Source organism: Hemicordylus capensis, chromosome 1, assembly GCF_027244095.1.
Source record: "Hemicordylus capensis ecotype Gifberg chromosome 1, rHemCap1.1.pri, whole genome shotgun sequence".
NCBI lineage: Eukaryota > Metazoa > Chordata > Lepidosauria > Squamata > Cordylidae > Hemicordylus > Hemicordylus capensis.
In genome coordinates, this window is record NC_069657.1 from 437,468,286 (window position 1) to 437,489,908 (window position 21,623).

The 21,623-nt window shown below is 45.6% G+C and overlaps 1 protein-coding gene and 1 pseudogene across 4 annotated transcripts in view; one reads left to right on the forward strand and one right to left on the reverse strand.

Moving 5' to 3' along the window:
- Positions 1–21,623, reverse strand: part of FSHR (follicle stimulating hormone receptor) — a 147,063-nt gene that overhangs the window by 32,483 nt on the left and 92,957 nt on the right. For all 4 annotated transcript variants that reach the window (XR_008305832.1, XM_053244239.1, XM_053244248.1 and 1 more), the window contains exons 5-6: positions 20,507–20,578; positions 14,237–14,314 (exon numbers count right to left, since the gene is read on the reverse strand). Coding sequence is in view for 3 of the 4 variants with exons in the window: in XM_053244239.1 (XP_053100214.1) it covers positions 14,237–14,314; positions 20,507–20,578 (150 nt within the window). In the remaining variant the exon portion in view is untranslated. The remainder of the gene's footprint in view (positions 1–14,236; positions 14,315–20,506; positions 20,579–21,623) is intronic.
- Positions 2,381–2,522, forward strand: LOC128341427 (uncharacterized; annotated as a pseudogene).

Genomic DNA, 21,623 nt, shown 5'->3' on the forward strand with positions numbered 1-21,623 from the left:
CAGACATAACATGAAACGGGGGTTAAACAGGGCAGAGGTTGGAACTCCATTACGTCCGAATTCATGAAGCTATGATTTCGAGCTGAGAGCGACCCGTGGTTTGCCTTGCCAAAATCCACTTTGAAACTATATTAGGCTGCATTATAGTGGCTAGCCTAAGACTTCCCACACTAGATCTCCAGAGATAGGCCCTGCACCTCAAGGTGCCTTCCCTCAACTTGCAACACTCTCTTACTCTAGACTGATCAGAAATCCAGGAAAAGCCTCTAGAAAACTTGTGAAGTCATCACATCCCATGACAATTTCTGGAAAATGGGGGCCAAAATAGTTTGATTTTAATTGTTAATTTGTTTTAATTGTGTTTATCATGCGGTGAACATTTTGGAAGGGCGGTATATGAATCTAATAAACAAACAAACAAACAAATCCTGACCCTGAGGGATACCAACTGGCCTTGCTAACTGAAAAGACAAACACATATGCACAAAAGGACTGAAGGTTGTGCCTTTGAGCTTACTGACAGTCAGCTTGGATGGAGGGTGGGGCTGGTGGGATCCTGACCAATCACCTTCCCTCACCTTCTCAAATTATAGTGGGGAGGTTACACTAGGACTGGGAAGAATTAGGATCAAAGCCCAATTTAGCCATGACGCTCCCTTGATGATCCTGGGCCATTCACTCTCTCTCATCCTAACCTAACTCACAGAGTTATCGTTAGGATAAAATGGGGGCATACCATGTAGATCATCCTGAGCTCCCTGGAGGAAGGGTGGGTTATAAATGTCACAATTTTTAAAAAACTTTCTGCCTAAGCATATACACACACGTTATGTTTAAAACTGTGGCATTGGTGACCACTTTTCAGTGGAGGGTACCAGGGATACATGTATGGGGGCAGTTAGAAGAATAAAAAGAGGCTTAAGGACAGCTGGGCATTGATAACAAATGCATGGAGGGGATAGATAGCAAGACTGGTGTTCCCAAAGCATTTCAATATGAAGCTTTACCAAGGGATTATTTAATTCCTTTATTCCACAGCTCAAAAAAACTACACTGCATCAACCTCTAGCAAACACTTACAAACTTTGTTAGAATGTAGTTTATTAGCAATGTCATTTTGTTAGCAATGTATGGCCTGTTTTATAAAGGAATTGAAGACCCCCTGCTAACCAAGGAAAGAGACACCTTTTAAAGTTTCTCTTAAACTTGAAGAGAATTGTTCCTATCCAGCCCCAGCACAGCAATCTTTCCAGCAGTTGTTGCTGGTGTCCACTTTGTTTCTTTTTAGATTGTGAGCCCTCTGGGGATAGGGAAACGTCTTTATTTATTTCATGGTTTTTTCCTGCGTAAATTGCTTTGAGGACTTAGTTGAGAAATGGTATATAAATATCTGTGGTAGCACTGAATAATATGCCCTTGATGAAGATTCCTATCTAAATGCATTGAGAACACCCATCCTAGCAGCTGTCTTGTTTGATACGTGGGAGCCTCAAGTGGCATGATCCTGTTCATAGGGATGAGGTCAAGGCCTGGTCCAGAGACATGTAGCAACGAGCTCCTCTTCCACCAAGCCTTAGAGACTGAAACTCAAATCCCATTGGTCCATATATGGCTCCAAGGGCAGAAATTGTTTTGCTGTGCATCTGGCAAGAGAGGAGAGCAAAGATTCTAGCCGTCACCTTCCACTTTCACTGACTGTCCACTCCCTTGCTTGCCATTTCGATGATGGACTTGATATTTCCATGACTAGAATGCTGGCCCTGGGCACGTGAAGATACAGGCTGGTATAGCACAGTGGCAACAAGTGTGAGATGTGAACCAGGAGTTCCTCCATTCAAGTCTTGCCTTGGCCCTCAACTTACCAAGTGGCCTTAGGCAAGTCCTATTCAGACACTGGGCTCTTTCACATGGGGGGCTGGAGGGAAGGCAGGATCCTACCTTTCTGCCACTTTTTAGCTCTCACCTCATGCGCCCACACAAACGCCACAGCGGCATTCTCCATAGTTGATATCAGGAGCTGGGGCCTCCAGGTACCCCCCCCCACATTGCACAAGAATTGGAGACGTAGCCCTCAGTATTGCAGCAGCTCCACTCTGCCTGGCCCTCCTTTCCACAAAACTCTATGGTAAATATAAGGCCGCCTCTCGGCCTTATTCATGTTTTTCATTCATTCAATTTCTATACCGCCCTTCCAAAAATGGCTCAGGGTGGTTTACAAGGAGAAACAAATAAACAAATAAGGTGGAACCCTGTCCCCGAAGGGCTCATAAGAAACATAAGATAGACACCAGCAACAGTGACTGGGGGTACTGTGCTGGGAGTGGACAGGACCAGTTACTCTCCTCCTGCTAAATAAAGAGAATCACCACGTTAAAAAGGTGCCTCTTTGCCAAGTTAGCACGGGGCTTATGGCTAAGATCAAGTGTAGTCCCTGTTCTTATCATTTTAATATCTGATATGTCCTTTACCCAGTGACTGTTCCTGGTGTCTATCTCATGTTTCTTTTTAGATTGTGAGCCCTTTGGGGACAGGGATCCATCTGATTTATTTGTTATTTCTCTGTATAAACTGCCCTGAGCCATTTTTGGAAGGGTGGTATAGAAATCGAATGAACGAATGAACGAGCGAAAGAATAAATAAATATGGCCGCTGGCTCCAAGGAGCACTTTAAAACATCATGGCAGCACAGACTACCAAAACCAAAGAGGGGCTCTATTTTTGTCCTACCTCACTTTTAACCTGAGTCGAAGATCTGGGCTACCCAGGTTTGGAACTGTTGGGTTGGGAGGAGTCCTGGTGCCCCAGACCACAGATTCCTGGGTTAATCCCCTCTTGTGAGAACAGGCTCATTATGTTGCACCTACATCAAGATGTCTGTAAACATGTACATATTAGGGATGTGCAAATCGATTCAAATTTGAATCTATTCAACTTGAATCTGGATGATTTTAGAATTCAAATCGAATCACCCCTCAAAAGGGCAATTAGATTCAAATTAGAATCAAATTTCCAAAAATTTGATTCAAATTCGATTTAAGGGCCATTTGGCACCTTTTAAAAATCATTCAACTCCCTGATTGGTTAAAAAGGCAACATAACAGGTTCAAATTCAATTTGAATTCAAAACAAATTTCTGAATTCGATTTGATTTTGAAATGGTTTTTTTGAAATTTGATTTGAATTTGATTTGAATAGAAACATTCAATGTACATCCCTAGTGCATGTTTTTGTGTGAATGACTGTACCTGCGTTCATTTAAAAGTGAACCTGGGTAGAAGCCACCTGAAATTTAGGCTACAAATAGGAAGTGTACTGCTGTACCTGTGTTCAACATAACTTGTGAATAAATATACCTGCTACAGATCTGAACCTGTGTACACTGTACGCCAATTGTATGACTGTTGAATATAATATGAATAGGGCTTATCTCTCTTGCGGGAAGGGCCATAGCTCTGTGGTACAGCAGAAGCTTTGCATGCTGAAAGTCAATTGCCAGTTAAACTATCCTATGTAGCCAGTCTAGGAAAGATGCCTGCAAGAGAGCTGCTCCTCACCAAAACAAAGAATACTGAGCTAGATGAACCAATGGTTGGACTCTGTTAAGATATTAATTACATTTATACCCCAATGGCACTTTAGGGGGGCTACACAAGGACCCCAGGCATTCTCCCAGCCAGGGACTGCTCAGACCCAGGCCTGCTTCTCTTCGGCAAGGTTGTTGCATTCTATCCTTTCAGACTGTAGCTGCTTCATGTGTCTGAGATTAATACTAGAGTTGAAATGCAGGGCAAATGCTTTTAATTTCAATTGATTTGCAAGAATTATACTTTACAAATTTGTTTTCAGCATTTTAGAAACTGTTGGAGTTGTTTTGTTTTGTTTTGTTTTGAAAAGGAATAAAAATATTTTGTCTGTCAAGTTAACACTATTGCTTTAAAATTCTTCAACCAGAATTCATATTTAAGTTTTCCTAGAAGCATCTCTCTCCTGTTTGATTTTTTCAAGTGATATCTGATCATATTTGACATGCAAGAAGCCAAATTTTGGCACTGTGCCAAATTTTAGTTTTGTAAGAAATGTGTGTCTCAGGTTTATTTAACTCCCCACTTAGTCCATGGCCTCTCTAGATATCCCATACCCCGCTGGACATTCTAAGTTCCAACATCATAGTCTCAGGTGTTATTGGAGAGAAATTAATTATCTTAAGTAATTGTACAGGAAGCAACTGAGAAACAAGAGTTTGAGATTTGTTACTAACTAAGATATAGGCTATGATAACAATAAATGGACTAACAGTCTTTTATACAGAGAGAGGGAGAATCTCTCAGTTTGAATTCAGAACAGCAAGTGAGGAGCAGGCAAACAAACTGTGACTCCACCTCCAAGCCAGTACATAGATATATTCTCACAAACATAGACAAGCAAGCCCCACACAAAGAACTGAGACAACGTACATGGCAAAAAACCCCAACAGGTGTGACCTGACCGACATGTGCAAGAGGATGAAGTGGGAATTAGGTTATAGAATGCATTTAACAACTTCAGATCAAAAGCAGGGATTACATTTTTTAATGCTTCCCATTAAAAAAACAAGTTGTTCTAGTAAGAACGAATCAGCTTACTTTCCTTTCACTGTCTCTGCAACTGGACTATATTTGGTTCAGATTGAAGCCCACAAGTTAGATCTCTTGCACCTCAAGTGTTCATGCGTCTGCCATCTTGGATTGGGGTGGATGACATCATTACAAATTACACCATTAAGGTGTCCCTGTGTGTCACTCTGTATCAAATTTGGTTCAAATCGGTTAGACAGTCCTCAAGTTAGTGCACTTGAGGTGGATGACATGATCACAAACTACACCATTGGGGCATCTCTATGTGTCCATACAGCTGTAGCAAATTTGGCTCAAATTGGTTAGTCTGTCCACAAGTTAGTGCATTTGCAACTCAAACGTTTATGTGTTTGCCATCTTGAACTGGGGTGGATGACATAATCACAATCTAGGCCATTGAAGTGTCCCTATGTGTCTCTACAGCTGTAGCAAATTTGGTTCAAATCGGTTAAGCAGTTCACAAGTTAGTTAACTTGTGCTTCAAAAGTTTATCGTTCCATCATCTTGAATCAGGGTCGACAATATCACCACAAACTACACCACTGAGGTGTCCCTGTGTGTCACTCACTACAACTGTACCTAATTTGGTTCAAATCAGTTAGACAGTCCACAAGTTAGTCCACTTGTGCCTCAAACATTCATGCATCTGCCATCTTGGATTGTGGTAGATGACATCATCACAAATTATGCCATTGAGGTGTCCCTATGTGTCCCTATAGCTGCAGCAAATTTGGTCCAAATCGGTTAAGTGGTTCACAAGTTAGCCCACTTGTGCCTCAAAAATTTGCGCATCTGCCATCTTGGATTGGGGTGGATGACATCATTTCAAACTATGCCACTGAGGTATCCCTATGTGTCCCTACATCTATAGCAGATTTGGTTCAAATTGGTTAAGCGGTTCACAACTTAGCCCACTTGTGCTTCAGAAGCTTATGTGTCCGCCATCTTGAATCAGTGTGGATTATATCATCACAAACTATGCTGCTGAGGTGTCCCTATGTGTCCCTATGCAATTTGATTCATATTGGTCCAGACGTTGTGAAGTTGATAGGGCGGGACACACACATGGATGAACACACGGACACACACACAGAATGCCAGTGTTGGACTAGGACCGGGGAGACCCGAGTTCAAATCCCCATTCATCCATGATACTAGCTGGGTGACTCTGGGCCAGTCACTTCTCTCTCAGCCTAACCTACTTCACAGGGTTGTTGTGAGAATAAACTCAAGTATGTAGTACACCGCTCTGGGCTCCTTGGAGAAAGAGTGGGATATAAATGTAAAAATAAATAATAAATAAATAATAAATAAAATAAGTTTACTGGAAAGTAGGCTAAAAAAGACTCCCTGAAAATAGAAATGAACACAGCAGGGAACAGGCCAGGCCACAACCTCTCCCTGATATTGAAGGGTTATTTTAATTTGTAGAGAGGTTCTTTAAAATATAAAAATAACATTCAGTATGTGACACACTCCCCTGCAGGCTGAAGTGGTTCAGTCTGCTCTACCACCTTAAGATTTGATCAACTCATACTTCTGCAAGTGTAGACCAGTCCTTACTTTTCTAGGAGCATAGGAAGCTGCCTAATACTGAGTCAGATCATTGTGCTGTCTAGCTCAGTATTGTTTCCATTGACTAGCAGAAGCTCTCCAAGGTTTCAGGCAGGAGTCTCTCCCAGCCCTACCTGGAGATGGCAGAGAGTGAACTTGGGACATGCTACACGCAAGCAGATGTTCTACCACTGAGCTATGACCCCATCTCCAAAGGGATAATTTACGGCAGACAGCAGTCAGACAGCAGTCACCCATCCAAATGCAAACTAAGGCTCTCATGGGATGACTGAGGGATGAAGCTGAAGAACACCTAATGAAATGACAACTTTTTTGGGACACTCAAAATGCTACATCAGTCATGAAATAATAATGCCAGGGATTCTGCACTTGGAATCTCCAAGTTCACTGGAACGTTCCTCCCCAGGGCGCAATGATAGTTAATGTATCTCTCCCTCCCCCTGCTCCTCACTTGGTCCTAAACAATCTACAACAGTCAGTTATATTTATCACTTCTACCACATAATTTGCCTTCCCCTCTGCTCCTATTGTGACTCGGCAAGACTCATCCACTCTTAACCCAAAGTGGCAGCTCTGAGTGATGGGTTGACAATGAATCATTTAATTAAACTGTCAGGAAGCCTCCACACTTGGCCTCTAATCCAGAGCGAAAGCTGCCCATTCAACCGATACGCTTATCTAAGGTCCGAGAGGGTGTGCTGGGGTTGACACGGAAATCAATTATGGTCATGGTTGGAGAGATTACCCTTTTGACTGTGAAAGGCACGTGCCCTCCGGTGTCACATCTTTGACGCATGTCAGAGCTGATCAGAGCTTACCAGGAAACCTTGCCTAGTGCCTTTGGAGGCGACAAGTCAGCCAGAAATGGTTTCACAGCCAGGCTCCCTGACAGAGGCACTTGTGTGAAGCCAACGGAGGTGCAGAGGAGAGGAAACCAATGGGGAGACAGACTCCCTAAGGCCCAGCCTCCAGGCTTTGAGGAGAATTCAGATGGGCAAGTCATTCAGCAGTCAACAACTTCCTGACAGGGGTTTCCAGACGGGGCCAGAGCAAAAGACAAATCTCCCTAACCATTCCCCACATCACACTGGTCACACAACTGAGATTGTGGCAACCTCTGCTGTGTGGTACTCTGATAACTTGCCTCCTTTTACCATGAGCGAGGCCTTGGGTTTTGCATGCCACTTCAAATCTCTTCAGAGTACTGCGAGAGCTGAGTATCATCTGAACACTGAATGCCTTGGTGGCAAGTAGGTTCTGAGGCATAGCCTTAGTAGCCATGGCCTCTAGAAGGCAAGCTGCACCCTCCAAGATTATTCGCTGTATGTATGTATGTATTTAAAATATTTCTACACCGCCCAAAACTTGTGTCTCTGGGCGGTTTGCAATTAAAATCATTTAAAACATTAAAAACATTTTAAACCCAGTATTCAAAAATTTTAAAAACTATAAATCTAATTCAAAGCCTGGGTGAATAAATGTGTCTTCAGTGCCTTTTTAAAAGTTGCCAGAGATGGGGAGGCTCTTATTTCAACATGCATTTTTATATGTATTTAAAAGACTTGCGTTCCACCCTTTGACTTAAAAGGCCTACAAGACAGCATGCAAAATAAATTGAATGAAATGTTTAAAAAGCAGAAAATGGCACAACAAGCACAAAAGCAGAAAAATAATCAAAACATTAATTACAGCAGCCAAAAGTCAAGTAAAAGGGGACCTCAAATACCATTAAAACCTTCAGTGAACAGGATAGTCTTTGCTTGGTACATGGGACATGACAATAAAGGCATTGGGTGATCATGCCTCCCAAGAGTTCCATCACCTGGATGCCATCACCCAAAAGGCTGATGGGATGGGGAAGGGGAGTTGGTCTTGGGGTACTGAGCATGAATTGTCTCTGTTGCTAATCAGGGTCTGCCTTGGTTTGCATTTGGATGGGGTACTACATGTGAGCATTAGGGGAGGGGGACATTCCACTTATTCCACTTAGGGAAGGGGGCCATAGTACCCTACATTGGAAAAGAGCAACTGTGTTACATGCAGAACATCCCAGATTCACTCCCTGGTTTCTCCAGCTAGGGCTGGGAGATGTTTCTCGCTGAAGCCTTGAGCCGCTGCCAGCCAGTGTAAACAATACTGAGCTACATGGACCAACGGTCTGACTCGGCAGAAGGCAGCTTCCTATATTCCCCCTCCAACTTCACGAGTCTTTTGCGGGAGGAGAACTGGTCTTGCGGTAGCAAGAACGGATTGTTCCCTTTACTAAGCACGGACTGCTCCTGTTTGCATTTGGATGGGTGGCGACTTGTGTGTGTTGTCTGATGTAAGATATTTCCTTTAGGGGATGGGGCTGTAGCCCAGTGGTAAAGCATCTGCTTGCATGCAGAAGGTCCCAACTTCACTCCCTGGCATCTACAGTCAGGGCTGGGCAAGACTCCGGCCTGAAACCTTGGAGAGGCACTGCCAGTCAGTACAGACAATACTAAGCTAGATGGATCCATGGCTTGACTCTGTAGACAGCAGCTTCCTATATTCTAGATAGGACGGGAAGACACTCCTGCCTGAAACGCTGGAAAGTCACTAACAATCCATATAGACAATACAGAGCTAGGTATAAGGTTGATTTCTGATGTTTCTATGATGCTCGTAACCTGGGGAGTGCCTGTTTTGCACACGTGCCAGTGCAGCCATGGGGAGCCACCAGCCATGCCACATAGATTATATCTGCGCCAGAGGAATATAGCATGATTTGGCAGGAGGTCAGGAAGAATGAAAATGGCACGCTTTTAAGTTAGGACTTGGATTTGGATCCCTGAAAGGAATTTACAGTCTGCAAATGAGGCTTGTGAACACAGGAACATAGGAAGCTGCCATCTACTGAGTCAGACCATTGGTCTATCTAGCTCAGTATTGTCTTCACAGACTGGCAGCGCCTTCTCCAAGGTTGCAGGCAGTAGGGATGTGCGGAACCGGTCTGGTGGTCTGCAGTCCGACAGTTCGGTCCGGGGGTTCGTGGGTTTGTGATCGAATCGAACCACCCCCCAGATTGTGTAGGACTGGAACCGGACCGCCAGGTCCGGTCTGGCAGCTTCGCGAACTTAAATTTTTTTTAAAAAAGTAAAAGAAGTACCTGTAGCACCTTCAGGGGGCTTGCTGTAGCCGCGGGTGTGTGTGTGTTTCTGCGCGGGTTCCCTCTCCCCCTGCTGGCCTTCCTCATCACTGCTGCAGCCGGGTAAGCAAAGCCTTTTTGGCCATTTCAGGCCTCCATACAAGCGAGCAGCCGCCATTTTTGCAGCTGCCGTGCATGCGCAAATGCTCATCTGTGCATGTGCGGGGGCCGCCAAAATGGCGGCCGCTAACTTGTAAGGAGGCCCGAAAGGGCCAAAAAGGCTTTGCTTACCTGGCCACAGTGGTGATGAGGAAGGCCTGTGGGGGGAGAGGGAACCCACTCAGGCACACCCCCCCACACACACACGGCTACAGCAAGCCCCCTGAAGAGGCTACAGGTACTTCTTTTAAGTTTAAAATAAATAAATAAAAATTTCGCAGACGGGGTGGGTGGGTTCGATGGGGGCCGGACTGAACTGGCCCGGTTCCATTTGAAGCGACTCCGGCCTCGAACCGAACCGGGACAGACAGTTCCGTGCACACCCCTAGCAGGCAGGAATCTCTCTCAGCCCTATCTTGGAGAAGCCAGGGAGGGAACTTGGAACCTTCTGCTCTTCCCAGAGCGGCTCTATCCCCTAAGAGGAATATCTTACATTGCTCACACATGTAGTCTCCCCTTCATATGCAACCAGGGTGGATCCTGCTTAGCTAAGGGGACAAGTCATGCTTGCTACCACAAGACCAGCTCCATCATGACAAAAACGAATGATGTCCCCTCTCGTCACGATTATAATGGAGGGCCTGCATCTGTTTGGGCCTAATCAGATATGCCTATCCCATGAGAGAGAGAATGAGAGAGAGAGAGAGAGACTCAAGGATGCACGCTGGTTCATTAAGAAGCATGATTGCTCCTGCACAATGAGAAGGCTTCACACAGCCCTGTAAAGTAGCTTGTAACGATATATTAACATTATGCACAAGTATACCAGATTAGCATCCTCCCTACCCGTTGCTTGTCTGAGTAATAGAATGCCTGCAGTTGACTGGAAATATGCAGAAGTCCTGCTGTCCTTTAGAGCACCACTTGAATGATGTGGGATTGACTTGGCAAATGCAAAGAGAGACTACTCTGGGCATCATTAATTTTGAAATTTGCTCCATGTCGCGATGCTTTAAAACAGAGAGAGAGAGAGGGGGAGAGAAAGAAACGGAAAGCTTGATGAATTTTAAAACTGGATAAGGAGAGCCGCAATCTGGCTTATTGGGCATCAAGGCCTGTTTTCATGTCCGTGAAACCTAATCGGTTGGAAAGTTGTCCAAGGAAACTGTATAAGGGAAATGCTGGGTAAACAGCACGGGCTTGGAAAGAAGGAAGGCATTAAAAAAGGAGCAGCATGCAGGCCAAGTGGAAACTGAGACTACAAATGCTGCAGGCAAAGAGGCTGAGCTGAAAGACATGTTGTGTTGAATGCGTGCACAATCTGTGTGCAGTGTACACACTGGGCTCTTGCTGGCGCAATGTGGAGCCATGGAAGCGTCTAACTAAGCTTCCTAAAACAAGCAGAGAATTTCCCTCTGTAGACGCTTAGCAGCAGCACGGCTTCTTTTGCTTGTCAGTGGGTTTTGGGGCCCCTCCCTCTGCCATTCGCCCAATCCCCAGCTGTTTCTTGGCTGCTCTGTGCCACGCTTCTTGCAACAAGCTGAGAATAAACCACCAGGGCCGGGTCGGATGCAACGCGATGGTGAATTCAACAGCCGTTAAGGCAAACGAACCCACTGCAAACGGTGGTTCCAAAGTTTGGTTTGTTGGGCCAAACTGAATCGTGGTTGAAGTAGGGAGGCAAATTCGCATGGAAAAACAAACCCAGAATGCTCTAAGAGATGTGGAGAGTGAGGTCTGTTTTTGGCTCCCCTGCAGACAGGAACTGTATAAGACGCCACCTGTCTGAAGCCGCCCTTGCCTCAGTATTAAGGTTCCCTTGTTCTGATACAGTTATCTCAGTATCTTTCCTGTCTGATCAGTGTGACCCTTGCCTTGTCTTGCCTTGGACTCCTTATTACTTGCTGGATATCCTCTGGCTCCTTATTACTTATTGTTCCTGTTTCTTGGTTCCTGTCAAAACCTTCTGGCTCCTGTTGTTTACCCAGCTTGGCCCCTGGTGTGTCTCTGGCTCTCAAGGTCCCAGCTTTTGGGGTTTGCCCCGACAAACTCCAATTGGAACCTGAGGTTTCCGAATGGTAAAGGTAAAGGTAAAGTGTGCAGTCAAGTCGATTTCAACTCCTGGCCCCCACAGAGCCCTGTGGATTTCTTTGGTAGAATACAGGAGGGGTTCACCACTGCCTCCTCCCGCACAATATGAGAGGATGCCTTTCAGCATCTTCCTGTATCACTGCTGCCTGATATAGTACCAGTGGGCATTCAAACTGGCAACCTTCTGTTTGTTAGTCAAGCATTTCCGCTCTGTGACACTAAAGGTGACTTCCTCAACGGTACTCCAATGATAACTGGTTTTGCTGCCGAAGTCTTATGCTCGAAGGCAGACTCACCCCTAACGACAGTTAAGTGCCTCTGTCTGACAGCAATCACCTCTCAGAGATTCAGCCCCCCCACATCCTTCTCTCTGTTCTTTGTTCTGTCTGGCAGAAGCAACATGTGCCATGGATTTTAAGAAATAAGAACAGCCCTGCTGGATCAGGCCCAAGGCCCATATAGTCCAGGATCCTGTTTCGCACAGTGGTCCACTAGATGCTGCCAGAAGCCACAAGCAGGAGTTGAGGGCATGCCCTCTCTCCTGCTGTTACTCCCCTGCAACTGGTACTCAGAGGCATCCTGCCTTTGAGGCTGGAGGTGGCCTATAGCCCTCCAACTAGTAGCCGTTGATAGACCTCTTCTCCATGAAGTTACCCAAACCCCTCTTAAATCCATCCAGGTTCTTGGCTGTCACCACATCCTGTGGCAGAGAATTCAACAAGCTGAGTATGCATTGTGTGAAAAAGTACTTCTGTTTGTTGGTCCTAGATTTCCTGGCAATCAGTTTCATGGGATGACCCCTGGTTCTAGTGTTATGCGAGAGGGAGAAAAATGTCTTTCTATCAACGTTCTCCACACCATGCATGATTTTATAGGCCTCTATCATGTCTCCCCACAGTCATCTTTTTTCTAAACTAAAAAACCCCAGGTGTTGTAGCCAAGCCTCATAAGAAAGGTGCTCTGGGCCCCTGATCATCTTGGTTGCCCTCTTCTGCACTTTTTCCAGTTCTACAATGCCTTTTTTAGATGTGGTAACCAGAATTGTAACTTCTGCGCATGCACCTGTTGCTGCTGCGTGCGCATGTGCCGTGCAGCATGCGCATGCAACATGTGACGTGTGCAGCAGGTGTGCGTGGCAGTGGCGGGCGCATGTGCGGAAGTTACTTCCGCTTTTACCGGTCAACAAGGGGGCAGGGCGGCACGGAGGAACACTGCCGCCCCGAAAATTTCACTGAAAAATGGAGTGCCGGAGGGAAAAAAGTGGCGGGAGGGATAAGTACAACCCCACTGCCCTTAAAGAGCCACCCACCGACCGGCGTCGGACCGCCGGACTGGGCCACTTGCGAATCGGTTTGCAGGCCTGTTGAACATGGCCTGTTCGTGCACATCACTATTTTCTTTGGTAGAATACAGGAGGGGTTTACCATTGCCTCCTCCCGCGCAGTCTGAGATGATGCCTTTCAGCATCTTCCTATATCGCTGCTGCCTGATATAGGTGTTTCCCATAGTCTGGGAAATATACCAGCGGGGATTCGAACTGGCAACCTCTGGCTTGCTAGTCATTACTTCGCTGCACCAGTAGGTGGCTTGTAGAGAGGCACAAAATGCTGCCTTTCCCCATGCCCCTAGTACGGACCAGCTCCTTTCAAAACCAATGCACTTTCAAACCTTGTTCAGTACAGGGGGGCACGGAGAGGGAAAGGTGGCCAACAGCCTCCTCTTCCCTCCTTGTGCTTCTTGCAAAGTGTGAAGAGAGATGCCCCCTGCAAAGTATGCAAGGGCCAGATCGGTCCTAATGAGCTTCTTGGATGGCAACTGTGCAGGGCATCTTGCCACTATGCTGTTACTCCAGTAATCTGCCACCTGAGGCAATTGCCACACCTTGCCTTGTGAAAGGGCCGCCCCTGACAAAATTACATGGGAATCCACATGTTTTATGTAAGCCAGCAGATCTGGGGAAACAGAAGGTCTGCGAAAGCTAGTAGAAATCCTGAGGGACAGCAGGAGCAACCGGATCAGACAGTTCTGAGGCTCGATGCAGCAATGATTGAAGGCAGCTAACTGACTCCTGCTAACTGAGCCAAGAGACTCCTTTTAAAGTGGTGATTTCTCATATTTAGCAGGGGGAGGGCATCTAGCCCTATCCAGCCCCAGCACAGCAACCCTCCAGTGGCTGTTCCTGGTATCTGCCTTATGTTTCTTTTTAGATTGTGAGCCCTTTGGGGACAGGGATCCATCTTATTTATGTATTATTTATTTTTCTGTTTAAACCACTGAGAACATTTGGTTGAAGAGCGATATATAAATATTTGTAGTAGTAGTAGTAACTCCTTAAAAAAATGTTATCACTTGATTAAGCTTGCCTCAGCAGCCATATCATACATTCACAGGATTGGAAAGCTAAATCCATCATAACTTATATGTAGCATCACATTAAGTAGGCAAACTTTAATAGTATATTGGCTGTAACCACGCATATGTCTAGGTTACTCATTAAACGGTATGCTTTTGTGCAAGTCTTCTCTACTTTTTTAATTGTAAGGAAACACTCGGGAGTCTCAGGCACTTTAAAACTAATACATAATCATCTCTGTTTATTTCACTGTTTAAACTATTGTTTAAAGTGAATGGTGCACCTTGTGCAATCCACACTGAGACACTAAAGTTGAATGGACCAGAGAATACTTACATGTCAACACGGTCGGAACTGAGGCCCAGGAAAGAATTCCTTTCAATTTTGCGTATATGTATGTTGTCTTGGATATCTCTGTGATAAAAAGAAAAGTTTTTTAAAAAATTCTTCTTGGCAGTGCATTGTTGGCCTAGAGTGCATCAGAGATGAATCAAGAAAAATACTAGATACCCACCAGGCCCCATGTTACAAGAAAAATAATCAGTTTTTTAGTTTCAGCCATCAAAGTACATGGCAAGCTCAGCTGATATAATCCTGTACTGAATTATTCTGAGTCAATCTTTGTATTTCTGACTGTCCTGTGATTTTTTAAAATATTGTTTTCGCTATCCAGTTTTTGAATCAAATATTTATGTTATGGCTATGGATAAACAAATACATTGATTGGTCGTTTGATTGAAGCAACCCTTTCTGTTCTTCACCATTTTTTACCGTGCCTTTCAATGCAGGATTTTCAAGGAGAGGGCCAAAGTTAATACAACATAAAAATATAATCAAAACAGAATACAACACCGGAATGATCAAATCAAATAAATGGACATGTATTGGAATCAATGATACTGGCTCACATGCAAGTAATTAAGGCCTGTTTAAAGGGCCAAGATGCCTCATATAGACAAAACCTGAAAATAGCTGATTCCACAGACTGAGAGAGCCACCCCAGAGAAGGCTCTGCAGTGACCACTAACCTAACAGATGACAGAACCGGTAGTAAGCTTTCAGAGCTTTAATCTTGTTCCAGCTTTATAAAATGTGGGCACGCTGTACTTGCATACATACTCTCCCCATGAGTGTGCTCTGAAGCTCTACCCCCACACTGTTGTGCTCAGAAGCCCAGGGGTACATTTAGGTAATTTTGGAGCCTGGACCTAAAGGCCTTTGGAGCCCCCCCCCTGGAAGCCCCGCCCCCCGCTGCACATTAAGCATCATCCCCTCTCCCTACACACCATGACACACACATTATTTTTAATATGAAGGTTCTTGAGGGCACAAACATCAATTGAAGTCACAAAAATGTAAGAATATAAAACAGGTATATTCATGCAAATATGCATTAGCAGAAACATTTCAACACGCAATTTAACATATTCCCATCCCACATATTTCTCTCCCCACTCCCCGCTCTATCTATAAAGGACCTGGCACAGGTCATACTCACACTCAGCCACCTGACACAGTGTGGGCCAGCCAGTGGCAACCACACCACCCAGGATAGACTAAAGAGGATTTGGGGGCCCCCAGGGGGTGGGGAGGCCCTGGACTTCGGCCCCAAAGTCCAGGGGTAAGAGCGCTGCTGCAGAAGCCCCACCTCCCTGCTCTCCGTGGTTCTTCCTGTGAGTGAAAGGCCAGAGAAATGCTGGCTTTCCAATCACAGGAACAATCTGTCCACAAGTCCAGCACTTGCCTCTGCAGCAGGAGTGGAGCGAGCCTGGCGGCGGCCTGTGTACAGCCGCTGCACCCCCTGCCCCTGCCCCCGCACCTGATGTCAGACATGTAGCCACGCCCCTGCATCTGACATCAGACATGTAGCCATGCCCCCGCATCTGACATCTGACAAAAGGGCGGGGCCGCATCTGACATTTGACAAAAGGGCGGGGCCGCATCTGACATCTGACAAAAGGGCGGGGCCGCGCGACTGTGTTGGGCAGTGTGGGCTGGAGTGACTCCCCCTGCCTTAAAGGCAGGGAGAGCCGTTCCAGTCACACTGCCAATGCAGCTCGGGCTGATCTCTCTCCTAAACAGAGTCGCGCGGCCCTGTTTGGGAGGAAGATCGATTGGCCCCGCTGCATTGGCAATGAGACCAGGACCTTTAAGGCAGGAAGAGTCACTCCAGCCATGTTTCCAACACAGCGCGGGCTGATTTTGGCTCCAAACAGGGTCGCATGGCCCCATCTGAGACCAAAATAATGCCCCTGCATCTGACGTCAGACGTGGGGGGCATGGCTGGGACGGCGCTTGCGGCCCCTGATTGTGGCGGCCCGGGTTCTTTGAACCCATTCACCCAATGGTGGCTCCGCCCTTGCTCTGCAGACAAACACTGTAAGCACGTGTGGCGGGGCAGAGCTTCTGAGCACATCAGTGCAGGGTGGGGTTGGTGGGGGCTTCAGATTGCACTCTAAGGGAAGCTCTACACAAGTACAGTGTCCCCACTTTTCATAATGTCTGAAAAGGGCTAAGAAGTGAGGAGGTACATATTGGATAAAATTATCCCTCTTGGATGCTAGACCCAGACATTAAAGGGCTTCCGTTTAGTTTCTTATATGGAACCATACCAAGCTCAGGATCTCGAGGCTGTGCTTTCTCCGTCTGCAAAATCACGTTATTGACTTTAAATCAAGAGTACAGCATATCTTTAATTTTTTTTAAAAATGCTAATCTATTTAGCTTTATTATTGCCTTCCGGTCCTGGAGCCATAATCAGTTTCCCCAGATTTGTGCGGGGGCAGGGCGGGGGGAGATCTCCAAAGAAGAATGGAACAACTTTATTCCTTTTTGGCTCTATTAAAAAAAAAGGATGGTTCCTCCCCCTCTAAACTGTCCGTCTCTCACTCCCCTGTGCCTAAGAATGCTGGGAAGGGGGTCAAGTTGCCCTAGTCCTTCTTCAACTCATGGTCAATTTGTCCAGCCTTTCTCCAGAGGACCTGCATTCTTCCTGGAGTGCATCAGCACAGCAGCACCACATCCCTTAAATGTCTCTGTACAGGCCTTGCCATCCTTAAGCCCCCACCATTCCTTCCAACATGCTCCCTCCCTCCCCTTCCTGGAAGGTCTCCCAATTATCCCTGGTGAACCAGGCTCCAATCCCCAACCCCCATTCTATCTCCAACTCCCTGGTGGTCAGCCCGGCTGGCCCTGATCCACCCCCACTAGCCAAGCGGCTCCTACATTAATAAACTTTTTCTAAATGGCAAGCAGAACCTGGAACTTTAATCAGACTAGCATGAGAGAGGTTGCCCTCTGACAGGCGTTTGCTTCGTGGCCGCAAGAGACAGCAGAAGGGCTGCAACTTTAGAATGCCCTCCGCAAGCAGTTTTCTCTGGCCCCTTTCCCTGCCCTTTTTAGGTGGGCTGTAAATATATTTTTTATTCTGGAAGGCTTTTAATAATTTAGTTCCAACTGAGTGGGGGATTGGATTGTTTTTAGTGCTGCTGTTTCAAATAATGTTTTATTGCTTCAGTTTTTGTGTTTGCATTCTTGCATCTATATTGGTTTTTCAGCTGTCTTTGGACTACTTTGGGAAAAGTAGGATATATATATATAGTAGTTAAGAGTGTTGGACAAGGCCCGGGGAGACCAAGTTCAAATCCCTGTTCAGCCATCAAATTCAGTGGGTGACTCTGGACCAACCACCTATCTCTTAGCCTAAGCTTACCACAAATGGTTGTTTTGAGGATAAACATCACCACATACACTGCTCTGGGCTCTTCAGAAGAAAAGCAGGATATAAATGTAAAAATAAGTAAATAAAATAATACACATGCACATGCACGCATACACACATACCTCTCTCTCTGGCCATATTCACATGTAACATGGCACCATGGGTCCAATGGACTCATGGTTCCGCTCCCCACCCCTGCATGGTTACTTGTCAGCATTCAGATGCAACCATCAGGACCCCAACTGCAGCCAGGAGCACTGCAGAGAGGAGGGGGTACTGACTGCGTGGGCTTCCTTCTGGAATGAAGGACTGCCCCGGCAGCCAATCACAGCCTGAGTGATGGAGGAGCTTCCTCACTCAAATCTGGTTAGAGCTCAATGGGACTCGGGTCAGCATTCGGATATAACAGGATTCTCAGGTAGGAGCGGCGAGACTCACCAAAAACTGAGCTTCAAATTGGAGTCAGGTTGCTTTTGTGTCTAAATCATGATTGCACGTGTTTGGAAGTACTAGAAATTCAACCTCAGGCCCTTCAACTCTGGTTTCCCATTACATACGAATGCCGCCCCTGACCCATATTTTGAGATTCACAATAAAATCTTCTGCCCTGAGCCAGAGATCCAGAAGAAGAGTAGCATTTACAAATTCTGCCTCTTCACCCATGAACAGATGGTCAGAGTGATGGTGCAGTGAGTTGGGGCATTCGGGATGCTCTTAAACACAGGAACATAAAGTCTTCAGCATGCAGTTGCATTATCCCAAGCAAATTGGCTTGTTGGATAAGGATGATTTCCTCTTGTGCATTTGATCATCAAGGTGATGCACACATGAGAATCTTCCTCAACCTCAATGGCCTTATTAGTAAAATATTTATTCAGGTCTGTTCTGAGACAACTGTTGTTCTTTGCTTCAATATTGCCCACAGTGTTGTCCACAGCTGCTTCAGGTGGATTATTGTGGAAATTTACACCTTAAATTTTACACCTTTCAAGGGAGCAATTTGAGAGCACTGGAGTTGCTGGGGGGGGGGGGGATGCACAGAGTTCAAGAAGGGATGTGGCTTGCCTCCCAAATTTACTGGGCTTTTTGAGTGTCACCACTGAATGCTCAAAGTACCTCAAGGGTTTTTTGAGTATTCAATAGGAGCACTTGAAAAGCTCAATTACTATTTTCCTGTTGCGCCTACTTCCGTATCAGTTCCCTCACATGCTCCCTCAGCCAAAAAAGCATCACTCTGAAGATGGGTAAGAACATAAGAACAGCCCTGCTGGATCAGGCCCAAGGCCCATCTAGTCCAGCATCCTGTTTCACACAGTGGCCCACCAGATGCCGCTGGAAGCCACAGGCAGGAGTTTGTTTGTTTGTTTATTGAATTTCTATACCACCTGATATAGAAATCTCCAGGTGGTTTTACTCCCCTGCAACTGGTAATGGGTAACAGGTGGAAGAACACCCTCTTTCAGACAGAAGTAATCCTTCAAGGCTTCTCCTTGGCTGTGAATGATGTCACTTCCAGATGGGGATCATGGTGTTTGTTCTAGGAAATGATGCCTCACCTTTCCAACCAAGGAGAAGCCTTGTGAGGCTTGGCCTTGTTTAGATTGTGAAGAGAGTAATTCAGCAAAATCTAGGTCTGCAACAAAAGCTTTACTGAACTGAAAGTACACCCAGAAAAAGTCAGGGAATGGTTCCCCTGGAAATAGTTTTCCCTTCTCTGCCCGCAGGAAACTTGCTCTTATTAACTATAGTTTCATTAATCATATTACAGCCCTGTATCACAGGGAGCCGATTACCACCAATTAACTCCTCCATGGTCCCCCAAAACTGTCAGGGAGACCAGCAGGGGTGACCCTTTCATGAGGCAAAGTGAAGGGGTTGCCTCAGGCGGCAGATTACTGGGGCACCAGCAGGGAGGCATGATGCCCCTTGCCATCCCCATTGGAACAGCTCTTCGGAACCGAACGGAGCCATGCAAACTTTGCAAGGAGTGCCTCTCCTCACACTCCTTGCAACGCTCACAAGAAGCACAGAGAGGGAAGAGGAGGCTGCTAGCAATCTGCCCTCCAGCTTGCCCCCCCATGCACTTTCCAAAGCTTGCAAGGGTTGGCCCACACTCCACTAGGGGTGTTGGCCAAGGCAGCATTTTTGTTCCTAACCCCAAGCGTGACAATAGCTTGGACTGCCCCTAGAGAGGAGGATAGTGTTGGAGGATATCCTTCAGCCTCAGTTGGGTAGTGCAAGCCCCATTTTGGGTAAGGTTCTGCACAAAGGTGGCTTGTCCAGACATGAAATGGGGGCCAAACTACTTGAATTGGGTTTTGGGTGTTTTGTTTTGGTTTTTTTTCCCCCCCCCCCATTTTAAGCACCACCCTTTCAAATTCTTATCATATATGTTCTGCAGTGGAATCATTTTAGCTTGTAGAATTTTGGAGATCTTAGCAACTGATAGAAAATAATCCTTTTTTTCACCCCAAAACAAGGACCCGAAATATTCCATAAGTATATTTCCGTACAAATATCTGAGAGCAGGGAATTTGATACCTGAAGTACAAACACTTTCTCCTTTTGCCTGTAAATCAAGTCTTATGCCAAAAGGTGACCAAATACACATGTGTGCAGCCAAAATTAAAATCCAACCCAAGCTCCAGAAATCATAAACTTAAAAGACAAATTTGGACTCTGAAATTTTAAAAATGTATTTCATAATTATTTTTGTGTAACTTTTAAGATTGAAAATTTGGATAAGATGTTCATCCAAAGATTTGTTTTAGCTCTAGAATGCATGATTTCAGTTTTAAAATAATTTCCCTTCCCCATTCTTCTTTCACCTCAGAAATATCATCAAAAGACAAAAAAATAAGTAGATCCCAGGGGGAAAAACTTACAGCACAACCTTCAGGAAAGAGTATACCTTGTTGACATCAGGTAAAAATTGGATGCCAGTATTTGAAATCAACCTAAAAAGAGAAGAAATAAATGGTTACAATTAGCTGTGACTCAGAGGAAAAGAAAAGAACAAGAAGTGCCAGAATACAATTGTCTGATAATTGTCTGAATTTCTACAGCTGCTAGGTTTGGATGGGGTGGGGTGGGGTGGGGTGGGGAGAAATTCTCAAGGTATGTACAGTGGTACATTTGTTGGTAACCTCCAGACTTGACTTCTGTAGTGTGCTCTACGTGGGGCTGCCTTTGTACATAGTCCGGAAACTGCAGTTGGTTCAGAATGTGGCAGCCAGGTTGGTCTCTGGGTCATCTCGGAGAGACCACATTACTCCTCTGTTGATGGAGCTACACTGGCTGCCAATAGGTTTCCAGGCAAAATACACAGTGCTAGTTATAACTTACAAAGCCCTAAACAGCTTAGGCCCTGGGTACCTAAGAGAGCGTCTTCTTTGTTATGAGCCCCACCGCCCATTGAGGTCATCTGAGGAGGTCCGTCTCCAGTTACTGCCAACTCGTTTGGTGGCTACACAGAGATGGGCCTTCTCGGTCACTGCCCTGAGATTGTGGAATGCGCTCCCTGCTGAGATATGATCCTCCCCATCTCTGGCAATTTTTAAAAAACACCTGAAAACCCATCTTTTCGCCCAAGCTTTCTCAGCTTTTTGAAATTTGTTAGGTTTTAATCTCTGGTTTATTTTAAATTGTTAAATAGTTTAAAGTTTTTGTATGTGTTTTTAACTTGTTTTATGCTATTGTTAACCGCCCAGAGACGAAAGTTTGGAGTGGTGTACAAATTAGATAGATAGATAGATAGATAGATAGATAGATAGATAGATAGATAGATAGAATGCTCCTCACTCAAATTTGCTTGCGAAATGTTGCATTTATTCCATAACTCCTAATATGACCCCCCTCCCCATATTACCAAGTAGGCTAATTGTTTGATGTATTCTATGCTTATGAAAGCAAGATGGTGTCAAATGGGGGAATGGTACACGCAGTGGTTTGCTGGCAAGGGAAAAGCACCTGCTGCTGAATGCTGCTACACAGGGGACCTGA